A 12,236-nucleotide genomic window follows, 5' to 3' on the forward strand; every position below is an offset into this window, starting at 1 on the left:
AAGGTTCTGGATTGCAATCTTCTCCAATCTGTTTCTTGAGATCTGTCTCGGTGTTCCTGCGGTCGTGGGTATGCCTCTCTTTTTTGCTAATAGTGTCTCAGTATGTCGTGTTCGTGACCAGTCTGTAAGCTTAAGTGCAAACTTCAGGAACCCTTTAGAAACTGGGACACTCATGCAAGGACTGGTTCTCAAGAGAAAAAAAAAGGGGGGAGGGGGGAGCATGTTCCCGAGAGCCCATGTCAGTCGGCTTGAGAAGTTGGAACCTAAAATCGTTTAAGGGACTTTTAAAGAACTGAATATACCCTTTTTCATCGCGTCGCACTGCATCGTAAACTCCAGCGTTGCGATGCAAGACTATTTGGCGTACCAACGTCTTTTGTGCCCCGTCATGTCCTTGATGACATTGAATATTACATATTAAGGCTTTTTGAATTCGACACAAAATATGCAGCATTATTAAATGTATAATATAATAATACCTGGTGTTTACCTTCCCAAAACCTCGATATGATTATGAGGGGCTCCGGAAATTTCGACCACCTGGGGTTATTTAACGTGCACCTAAATCTAAGTACACGGGCCTCAAACATTTTCGGCTCCATCAAAAAATGCAGCCGCCGCGGCCGGTATTCGATCCCGCGACCTTCGGGCCAGCAGCATTATTAAGTGGACTAAGACGCAAGATGGCCCCACCCTCATGTGCAAGTGGCACTTTACAGGGTGAGAACAGAGAGTATATATGATAGACGAGTTGCTCGGGCTCCTCCTAAAGTTCATCCATGATGCATCGTTGAATTATGAACAGTTGAATGTATGGGCTGACAGTAGAATGTGTGAGATTGTTCTTAATAAATGGAATGTGATGAACTTTAAACTGAACGTTGTTTGATACGGGGCACTCGGGCGGAGCATTTCCTCCTCCTCCTCCTAAGGCTCAATCTTAAAAGGAATGAGCGCAGAAGAACGACAGAAATTTTGTTGCGATTTGTGGGCTTGCTGGTGATGCGGCGTTTAGGAGGGCACTATTATTATAAATGCTTCCTCGCAGTGACGCAGTACTTGTGTTGTAACCTCATTGTATCCAGTGTTTCAGTTTTCCACTTTTGATTTCATTTACGACATTCTCCTGCTCTTTATCATTCCGTTTAGATAAAAAAAAAAACGAAGTTTGACACCTCACTGCGTAGCTAAACGGCTATGGCATTGCTCTGCCGCGCTCGGGATCGCGGGCTCAGTGCATGCCGCGTTTAAGTGAGAAAATAACGCACTTTAGCAAATAGGTGTGAAGTGCTGTTGCATTAGAGTAAGAAGTCGCCCAACCGCATGTTTCGCAATATTACACACCTGTACGAGGGAATGTAAGGGCGTTCATATATGCACTCTCAGTCGCTGGCAAAGCACGTGATCACCGGCACTAGCATATGGGTAACGCTTTTATTCAACTACCTTTACACGTGACACGTAACCTTTGCTATAAACAAAGAATCTCAGTGAGTCCCTTAACCCATATATGTCCAGTGTCCTACATATAGGACGCTTCTTTGATGCACTCTGAGATGGCTATTTCTTTAGCTGATGACTAGCGCCGCCTGCAGCACATCAAGCAGGCCTCAGTGAGGCCTGCTTGATGTGCTGTAGGTAGCGCTATTTATCGCCTAAAGAAATAGCGATGTTAGAGTGCATCATAGAAGCGTCCTATATGTAGGACACTGGGTAATAAGAATCCTGACCACTTACATAGACATTTTAGTAGGGGCGGGCAGCTAAGTACACGACACATTATTTAGCATACGCATCATATTGATTTTTTACAAAGCTCGGACGTACATTGACCGCATGGCAAGTTTTTTTCGGTGCTAAGGTGACGAAAAAACAAACACTGGACGAACCAACGCGTCGAATGTCCAGGGGGACGATGCAAGATGTATTTCATATTGATTAAGATCGACGTATGCAAAATGTATATTGCTCGATATAGAGGGGGCGGCCAACTCAAAGCGGGAACATCCAGCGCCACCGTCTCCAAGACTTCTTAGTCTGCAGAACGGCGGTTGCGACAACGTCCTCTCCGTCCATGCCAAGCTGGGGGCAAGAATCGTTCAGCTTGCCTCCGATGAGATAGTGAATGGCCCAGCCGAAGTTCCTGCGACCCAGGTACCGGTAGGCGTAGTCGACCTGCACAACGAACAAAGAAAATTTATTGAGAATTTGGTAGCGATAGCTATAAAATGTATTTATTCAAATTTTTCGTAGCCTGTCAGCAGGCATCCACAATTTTACTTGGAATGAGAAGTTTTTAATGAAGAAAATTTATTTGTGTCTACGATCCGATCTTACCCCGTAAACCTCCCGACGCTGCTTAGCCATGAAACAATCACCCTTTAAACACCCATAACGTTGTCAACAATTCTATTGTGTGAGAGGATAGCAGCGCGAAGTTAATATCCTTAACGAGTTCGCAAGCGCTACAAGGGTATTAAGGACTATACAAGGGCAAGCGCTACATTGTATTGTTTAAATAAAAAGACACAACATTGAGTTGTTGCATTCCATTGCATTGTCAGAAAAAGAATTACTCTTTGGCACGTGCGGCTAGATGGTTTTCCAGGTCTTTTGATTTTTGTTGCTTATGAATTTGTCTTTATTGGTTTTTTGTTTCTTTTTTGTCACGTCCCTACATGTAACTGAACCGCATATAAATGCGGCCAATAAACAAAATCTGATGTCTGCCGCAGTGGTACTGTGGTCACGATGCTCAGCTGCTGACCCGAAGATCGCGGGTTCGATCCCGGCCGAAGCGGTCGCATTTCGATGTAGGTGCAATGCTAGAGGCCTGCGTACTATGAGATGTCAGTGCACGTTAAAGAACACCAGATGGTCGAAATTTCCGGAGCCCTGCAGTACGGCGTGCCTCATAATCATATCGTGGTTTCGGCACATAAAACCACACATATTAACAAAAAGCGATGGTTGCAAGTAGCGCATGTCTTCGTGTGTCTGCTATTACCTCATGATATTAGGAGGTTCATGTGGCAGGCGGTATCACTTTGACGACAGAAAATGCGTTTGTCAGCGACTCCGGGAAGCCACTAAATAGACGTTTTCATCACCTTGGGTTTAATCGTGTCCGCTGTTTCGTATGTGGCCTGAGTCACTCCGTTTTCCTTGTAGACGTGTGCAATGGCCACACTGGCTTCCGGTACTATGCCTGGATTCAAAACGTTGGTTCCATCGCAGACCTGTTACAGACAAACATATGGAGCAGAAAATGACTCTGACTCTGGCTCATCCGAGAACGTCTCATCGTGACAAATGTGTTCTACAGAGGAGAATTGTCATGAAACCCACAGTTCACCTGCTGCGAAAATATATGCTATAGAACCAATAATAAAAAAAAAAAAACTTATTTTTTTATACCAGATATATGAAGCTCAGTATGAAGAAAATAGGCAGCATAATGTTCTCATTCGCATAAAATGTTACACAAGTATTAGCATAACGCAGTTATAGAAAAGAACATTAAGATATCTTATTCCCATCTCGTGCTATGTGATCGTGTTCTTTTTGTGACGTATTGACAACAACCATGCCATTCCATTGCAACAAGTGAGGTTGCAACATGGCTACTGTGCAGTTGTTTAAACATGTCCCTCCGTTTAGTTTCCTGAAATACCTTAACATCCTCATTATACCCTTGCACTTACAGTAGCCCAAACGAAGCTAGGCCCTTTATGTAGACCACCTTGTTTTACTGTACATGAATAAAGCTTCTGAATACTATCCTTGTAACCAAGCAATCATCGATATACATATAAAAAGCTATACCAATTCGACTCGAATTCATGGAAATCACACATAACAAATACTTGCCACATGCCTGCGAACGCGTAAACTGCGCGCAAAGTTAGCGCACTTAAAGTCAATTGAAGCTCGCTGAAAATAGGACTGTGAGGACCAGTAGCGTAGCCAGAATTTTTTTTTTTTTGGTGGGTGGGGGGAGGGTTCGACCATATTTCATGAATGTTCGTGCGGGAGTTTGTATGTGTGCGTGTATGTACACACACACACACACACACACACACACACACACACACACACACACACACACACACACACACACAAGCGCAAAATTGAAAAAAAATTTCGGGGGGGGGGGGGGGGGGGGGGGAGGTGTTGAACCCTCTGGCTACGCTGGTGGTGGGGTCGCTTAAGTGGTACAACCATTATGAGGTTGAAGTTCAGCGGATGATGGAAGCTTGAAGCGATGAAAAAGTTTCGGCAAGTGGTCTTCTTCAAGGCAGCAATAAGACAAGACCACCTGTCGAAACATTACATAATAATAATCGTTGGGGTTTAAAGGGACACTAAAGGCAAATGACAATTTATGTCAGGGTGAAAGCTCAATGTATGAAAACGTCTAAAACGGCAATATTATCAACAGCAGTGCCCTACTTACCGAGAAATTAAGCTAAATGTATCACATGATGAGCGCCACGAGTGGGACATTTTCGAAGAGATCCCGATGACGTATGAGAGTCTGCCTACAATAAATCACTAGTAATCAAACTAGCAGCAATAAAAAAAGAACCTTCCGTGCATCAAAAGACGTAATAAAATGCTGTTTGTTCGTTTCCGTTTGATTCATGGAAAAAAGAACCTCTGTGGCGTTGCCATGGGGAACGGCGCGCGTGGTTCAAAGGATCCGTTTTCGCCGAACTGCACCTCGCCCGGCGCCCTGCTTCGCTCACGCGGTCGCGTCTCAGTGGTAGTTTCGGTATCGCGTACTGCCGCGTGTGTTTTGCATTCTCGTGAAAGTTACTCTGACAGAAAGCCCGACAAAATGCCGCATGCACGTGATGTTGACGGATGCCCGAATGGTGCACACCGCCAGTGATGCAGCAAAGAAACCGATGTGTCTTTTCACTGGGTGCCGCGGAATGAACCCTTACATACATCCATTGCGGCGATCTCCGTCCACAACCATTGCGGCGATTGCGGCAAGCTTCAGTTGCTTAGATGGTCGTTGCTGCTGCTGTGGGTCCCGCTACTTTCGCTCTGCTGCTAATAGTGTCGGCGGCCGCGCAGTAAAGGCGGGCAACGTTGGGCACGGCAGCAGTGTCGTATGAAAGTCTGATTTCAGGAGGGTGATTTGAAGTGCGCTAACGCGATTCGGACCACTAAAACGTGATTTTATTTCAAAATAAGCACTTCCTTGGCAAAAAAGTAGCACTACGACGTTTCTGGATTACTATTTCAACAATCAACGTCGACCTAATATTTGCCTTTAGTGTCCCTTTAACGTCCCAAAACCACAGTACGATTACGAGAGACGCCGTAGAGAAGGGCTCCGGAAATTTCGATCGCCTGGGGTTCCTTAACGTGCACCTAAATCTACGTACATGGGCCTCAAGCAATTTCGCCTCCATCTAAACTGCGGCCGCCGCGGCCAGGATTCGATCCCGCGACCTTCGCTTGTCGAAACATTGACAACAGCGACACCCAATGTGTCAAGGAACCGCTACAAGCACGACGTCACTCACGTTAGAATAAGGCACGGCTTCTCGGTCGACGCATTGGCTTCCGTACATCGCCACAGTGTCCCAACCGGACTCCATTATGAAACGGGACACTATCGCGCTCAGCGACAACAGCACGGTCACGTATTTGGGGATCTCCGCCGCGTTCACCAACTCCACGGTTGTGTCCTGCATTGGAATTTCGTCATGAGTGACAATGTGTATGATGCCAGCAACACAATGTGTTTCCCGGAATACCTTCAAGTTGAAGTACGAATGGTCGTGACATAACTTTATTAGACACATCTAATGAAACCAACAGACATTCAAGACAAGGAAAACATAGGGGACATTATTTGTTGTCTTTAGTGGTAGTGTAATGATTATGACCTAAAGTGAAATAAATTAAGTTGGTGAAAAATCTCCCTTTCCGTCGGTGGGATACTAACCCACTAGGCTAACATTACTAGGTAATAAACGCACATAAATACCAAACAAAGTGTACGAGGGAGCGCCCTCCGTCGTAGCTTAATTGGTAGAACATCGCACGCGGTAATTTGAAGGTTGTGGGTTCGGATCCCACCGATGGAAAGGGTGCCTCTTCATCCACTTTAATTCCTTTCACTTTAGGTCGTAATCATAACACTACCTTTAAAAACAGCAAATAATGTCCCCTATGCTTTCCTTAGAATAATTGTCCGTTGCTTTCATTTGGTTGTGTATAACAAAGAAAACGAGTCCCTCGAAAAATTCCCTGTCTTTCGTACATTACATAACTTAGTTTTTTTAAAGACAATGATGTGCCAATCTATTAGAACAAAAGCTCTCGTAGGCACTTCATACGTTATTTATAAGAAACTGGTGCTCTCTGTATGAACTGCTACGGCACACTTTGTTTCATCGAGTCATGGCGCTGACGTATCATTTTTAATACCTTGTTACTTCTACGTGCGATGGTTATTATACATAGCAATGAAACGTAGTTCTCGAAAAACGCATGGGTGGCCGCGCATATGCTGTGAAGTCTAGAAATATAGCCCGCGCACTATGTGTGATATATGAGATAAAAAAAGTTTGAAGCATTGCAAATAGTCTCAACAGAATATGCACGCAACATAACAGGTGGTGTAAGTGTATAGCTAGAATTGTGCTGCTGTCCCTAAATCGAAAAGTATACAGTCACTGCATATTGCCAATTGTAACATATGGGGCTCAAATTTGGAAAATATCAAAGAAACCGGAGAAAAATTTACGGATCAAAAAGCGCGCGATGGAACAGAACCGCCGCGGTGGTACTGTGGTAACGGTGCAGTGGTAACGTGTTCGGCTGCTGACTCGAAGGACGCGGGTTCGATGCCAGCCGCGGCGGTCGCATTTCGATGGAGGCGAAATGCTAGAGGCCCGTGTATTTACATTTAGGTGCACGTCAAAGAATTATAAGTGGTCCATATTTCTAAAGCCCTCCACTACGCTGTGCCTCGTAATCATATCGTGGTTTTGGCACGTAAAAACTCAGATATTAATGTTGAAGGTCATTATGTTTCGAAGAAACGATACGCTTGAGCGCGCACGCAATGGAAGTAATTTAAAAAGGAGGCGCCACCGAAAGCGTGCTATTTCTTCTTTCTTGAGATTAGGCTCCATATGTACTCTGCGTGTTGCTGGTTCATGCTTCGTGGAATATTTTAAACAGGGATCGCTAGTCGCACACACAGCGTATGTATATAAATACGGACTTTTTTTTCCCCGGCTGGCACGCGTGGGTAACCTTAATTAAGACTTCCTATGCGGGTATCACGGGCAATTCGCTCAGAACTCGCGCATTGTGAACAATATTGCAATTTGCGGCACTTTCAGCATACAAGTTTCCTAGTTTTCTGTGAAAGAAAACTCGCCCTCATCCCAGCAGTGCTGTTCATCCCACGTGTTGTACAGGTGCCCGCATAGATAGTCGTGTGTAGTTGAGCAATGCGTCTATGGAAAAAAAGTTTCGTTACTTTCAGTCTCTAGAAGCAACAGTTATGAACGATGGCTACACCATCATGCAGGTATACTGCACAATGCGGCACTCGGAAACACAGTTGAATGACACGACTCTCAGCCATTGTTTGTTTAAAAATGCCAGTAATGGGTACAATTTATGGCAGGTGGTTTCTACGCGCTCATTAGACGCTGATGATGCGGCATTCACCTTTGCAGAGTGTTATGTGATCGCTATTATATTTTGGGCCAGTGTCCGTCAGGTCGCACTGACGAAGGCTGGCCCAGTAAAACATTTAAAGATATACGAACGACGCCAGGGTGCTTGTTTCACCGCGACACGTGTGTGTGTGTATATATATATATATATATATATATATATATATATATCTATATATATATATATATATATATATATATATATATAGAGAGAGAGAGAGAGAGAGAGAGAGAGAGAGAGGGAGAGACGTGGCGTCCGAACCACCAGTAAACAAAAAAGATCATGTGATTGTGTTGTTTAAAGGTACGGACGAAGGCATCAGGAGCGGAGATAATACACGCATAGAGCAGCGAAAGAAGGGGAAAGTGTGTACAATAGGTAATTCTACTTATGTGTAGCCACGCTGGCCTCCTCCCACTTTCCATTAACTTACCATAGCGGGGAGGGGCACGTGCAAGTTGTTGCTCAGAATGGTCGGCCCGGAGACGATGCACTGCGTAGTGGGCCAGTGCCAGATGTGGGTGTACACGACAAGCAGGTTTACTGGCTGCGACCTGAAACGACGTCAGATCTCGATCATCTTCATTATAATCGGAACTATCTCAATCAACGTATATACATGACCAAGGGCGCTCCTAAATAGTTTTACCTATAGCCTCGTATGGCTTCACTTTCTTCTTTCCTGAGCTTGTCCCCATTTCCTAAAGTATGATCTGTTTTTTCTTTAATATCTGTAGGCCACGTGATTGTAAAACACTCAAATATTGCCCGCGGAAGGTTATTGAGCCTTCCACATTGCGCAATAGTCCCCAAATTCATTTAGTCTTCACCGATTGAAGCCTTAATCTTCCTTTGTTGTAGGAGATCCCCATCGTCGCTATACGGGACAACGTCATCTGCAAATTTCAGATCGGTCCTAAATACTGAGCCTTTCCAATCCAGCTTATTGAATGCATATCTAAAGCGTGTGATGAATAGTATAAGGTAGCTTCTACGTTCCTGCCCGACAAGTAACCAACCGGTATTTTAAGCTTTTTTTAATGTACTTTGAGGTAATAGATAAGTACTTTGACGTAAAGTGTGGTCACATAATTAGAGCGGGAGTTGAAGCTGCAGAGATCTGAACTTTCCGAACCATATTGGAAGATTTAGTGACCACAGGCTTGCAGGTTTCTAAGTGACTTGGCAAAACGGCAAGGCAACGTTTTTTAGGTCTTGGTCAGACTTTTTAGGTCAGACCCGAGGGCACTTTTGACAAATGGACAACGCCTCGGTCACAGTTATCACCTGATCGTTTATATTAAAGAAAACGGCGAGATGTTCCTACAGCGTCAAAAAATTAGGACTTTTTGCAGGTACGTTTCCCTTGACTCTATGCAGACTTAGTCCCGTGAAACACATTTCACATCTTTAATGCGATGTTTTCTGTTGTGAACATCCCTGGGTTTTGCTGGCTGCTACTGTCTAACGCACGTGACTTCCGGATACACAATCCTCGTGTTAAGTTCACTATCGGCTTTGCACTTCCCGTCTCCTAACTTCCCGCTTACATGTTTCTTCGGTTACAGCCAATTTAAGGAAGGTCTCTCTAACAACGGGGTTAGAAAAGCCACAGTTTCACCGCAAGGGCGAAGCAATGAATGCGATAGCAAGAAATTGGAATGTCACACGAAGAACGACAAGCAGCTCGATACTTGCAGCGCGCAGCTGAAACACAAAGAAGGACACCCGAAATGAACGCACAGGTATACACAGGACAAGCGCGAACTAACGACTGTCACAGTTGTTACGTCTTTGTGCTTGAGCAACGCACTGCAAGTGTCGACAATGTTTGTTTGTTTGTTGGTTTCTTTCCTCACGATTATGGCACATACTCACTCTGGGGGATTGGCCAAGACTGCGTGTCGACAATGGAGAATGAGACGCTCTTAGATATGTCTTTTTCTTTTAAACTGCGGCGCGTGGAGTGACCCCTCTGCGTCTCCTGCCGCACGGGAGCGTCTGACTCAAGGTGTGCCCGGTGTTTTTTTTTTTTTTATTTTCGCTCTACATCCCAAGTGGCTACAGAAAAGGGCCACTTTGTCGTGCGCGTCTCAAGGGCAGTTTTCAAATTGAAAGAATGTAGGAGCGCTGCGTGATAGAAAACACGCTCAAGCTACCCCCAGCGGTAAATGGTGAACATAAATACCTAGCCATTATTTCGCCGGCCCATACATGGCGTGCGGTTGAGTTGTTAACGAAGCGCTCTGGGGAGCGAGGGGTCACTGGTCGGGTACTTCAGATTTTTAGATGCGAAGCAGCTCATGAACGAGGCCTGTCCCCCCAGCGTGGCCAGTGCCCTGCGTGCCACTAGATGTATGGAAGAAAGAAGAGAACGAAATGCTCGCACGAGGGTGCTATCCTGGACTTCCGCCATTTTCTGTCGAATTTGACGTAGGCGTGACGTGTACACAATGATGACGCAAACGCATGAAATGCTTGCGAAACGTGACGTGAAGTGGACATAAAATACAAAGAAACGCGCAATTAAGTAACATTTTGTTTCTGTAATTGTAAATGCAACAACAAAAAAATAAACGGAAACTGAAGCATTTAGTTTTAAAGTCGTGAAGCGGACAATATCGTCTGCAATTCAGCGCCATATTTGGAGATGAGCGACAAAGCCATAGTAACTTTTTTAGCCAATAAGTGAGCGAGCCAAGCCAGCGTCGACATTGCCGACATCGTTATTTCGCTGGTTGTTTTGTGTAGGTGTTCTGTGGTTATTTCGGCAGATCGCGAACAGTGGGCCGCGATGTTGCATTTTTTCACCGATCGTCCCTGTATGGGGAGGGTGGTTTGCAACTTACTACCGGAGGTACGATGGGAGCCGTGACAGACGATGACAGAGCGCCTTTACCGCCTGGGCCCCAGCAGCAGGCCGCCGCCGGAGTGGCGGCAGCTCGAGCTCGAGGAGCGGAATGACGGTGCAGTCAGGTAAGCTTGCGTTTCACTCGGGTGGTGTTGAAGTTTCAGCTATGCACATGCTTATTGCAGGAGAGCAGGCGGATGGCCGTTCGATTTTGCGACGCACGTTTCGGTGGACGACGCCCGCATCGTTACAAGTATGCGCGTCGACCCCGTCTTGGGCTGCGGTGGCCCTTCGTTCCCAGGGCCCGCGGCGTCCAGAAGCGCTATAAGGAGCTGCACAGCATTGCAAGTATTAATAATGCCCTTTCTGTTCCTTCTGTCTTTTTTGTTGCGGTGGCTGTTTCGCGTCTAGTTTATCTTAAGTAATGTGCCAACTATCCCAACAGCCAGCTGAATTATTTATAACGTCTCCGATGCGCGAAGTATCTTCCTGAATTGTCGTGATCATTAAGATGGTGCTATATGTTTTGCTGAGGATGCGTAAGCACTACTGTAAGTAAAAGTTACAATCATGTAAATATACATAAGCAGAAGCAATAAGAGTTAAGTTTCAGGACCTGACGTTACGCGCGATCAGTTGAATCTGAAAGATAAAGTCTAGGCGAATCTCAATCCACAGAAGTGATGCACCTCCGAAGGTGTTAACTGTGGAAGGTACTTCCACGTTGCTTACAACATACGGATAAGAAGTGCATAATGGCCACAATAAAGAAGAGGAATTGTAGTATTTCATGCAGTTGATGTTACATTGGACTGGAAACACTAAGAAGTGCACAAACTGCATTCAAAGAGATGTCTTTTATGCAGATGTGCTGGTTTCAAAACTGGCTGGTACAATATTAGAGGCATCCTTTGTTGTTGTTGGCAGCACTGAATGATAAGACAATGATGTAAGCAATGAGACAACTTGACTGCTTTTTATTATTGCAAGGATGATGAATTGACTCACAATGATGAATTAACAGAAGAAGATCAATTGACTCACGATACATTATGAAATATCATGTATTACTCTTGCATGTAAACTTTTATAGTCCACCAGAGAAACCAGGACAGAAAGTAGCTACACAGTGCTGTGCCCACGTTGCCCCTTTCGGTACTGGTTCGTTTTGTGCCTATAAGCGTGTACATAGATTACCAACCACAGCAAGCTTGTGCTCTTGCATGTACGAGTGGCTACTACATGAATAGAGCTTTTGTACACACCTGCCAGACTCGTACAGTCATCACAGGTGTTCGTATTGTGAATAAAGTGCCGAAAACAATGCTCTGGAATGGCATTCAATGTTGCATGCACTGCTGCAAAATAACACAGGCTGTTTACAGAGTCACTATGGTCTCAACAAACTAGTGCTGCTATGATTTGCGGCATAAACTGAGCATGCTTTTGCCTAACTGCTTGGTACAATTAGCATGCTCTCAATGAACGAACACAATGAAGGTTTTGTCAGAATACAATTCCTGCAAGAACACAAGTACAAGGGATAGGTATAGGATCGAATACAATGCAAGTGGCTACTTTGTCATGAGAAACAGCAAGAGCTTATGTGTTTCACGTTTCTGTGCACATCTCGCAGGAATGTAAACCCCATTACATCGAGTCGTGCCCA

At 45.0% G+C, this 12,236-nt stretch overlaps 1 protein-coding gene across 1 annotated transcript in view; it reads right to left on the bottom strand.

The window, feature by feature from the left end:
* Positions 1-1,992: 1,992 nt before the first annotated feature.
* The window catches only part of LOC125758607 (uncharacterized), a 28,194-nt gene continuing 17,950 nt past the window's right edge, over positions 1,993-12,236 (bottom strand). The window contains exons 7-10 of the mRNA XM_049415962.1: positions 8,150-8,270; positions 5,541-5,705; positions 3,111-3,239; positions 1,993-2,175 (exon numbers count right to left, since the gene is read on the bottom strand). Coding sequence (XP_049271919.1) covers positions 1,993-2,175; positions 3,111-3,239; positions 5,541-5,705; positions 8,150-8,270 — 598 coding nt within the window. The remainder of the gene's footprint in view (positions 2,176-3,110; positions 3,240-5,540; positions 5,706-8,149; positions 8,271-12,236) is intronic.

Source organism: Rhipicephalus sanguineus, chromosome 5, assembly GCF_013339695.2.
Source record: "Rhipicephalus sanguineus isolate Rsan-2018 chromosome 5, BIME_Rsan_1.4, whole genome shotgun sequence".
In the NCBI taxonomy this organism is placed as follows: Eukaryota; Metazoa; Arthropoda; class Arachnida; order Ixodida; family Ixodidae; genus Rhipicephalus; species Rhipicephalus sanguineus.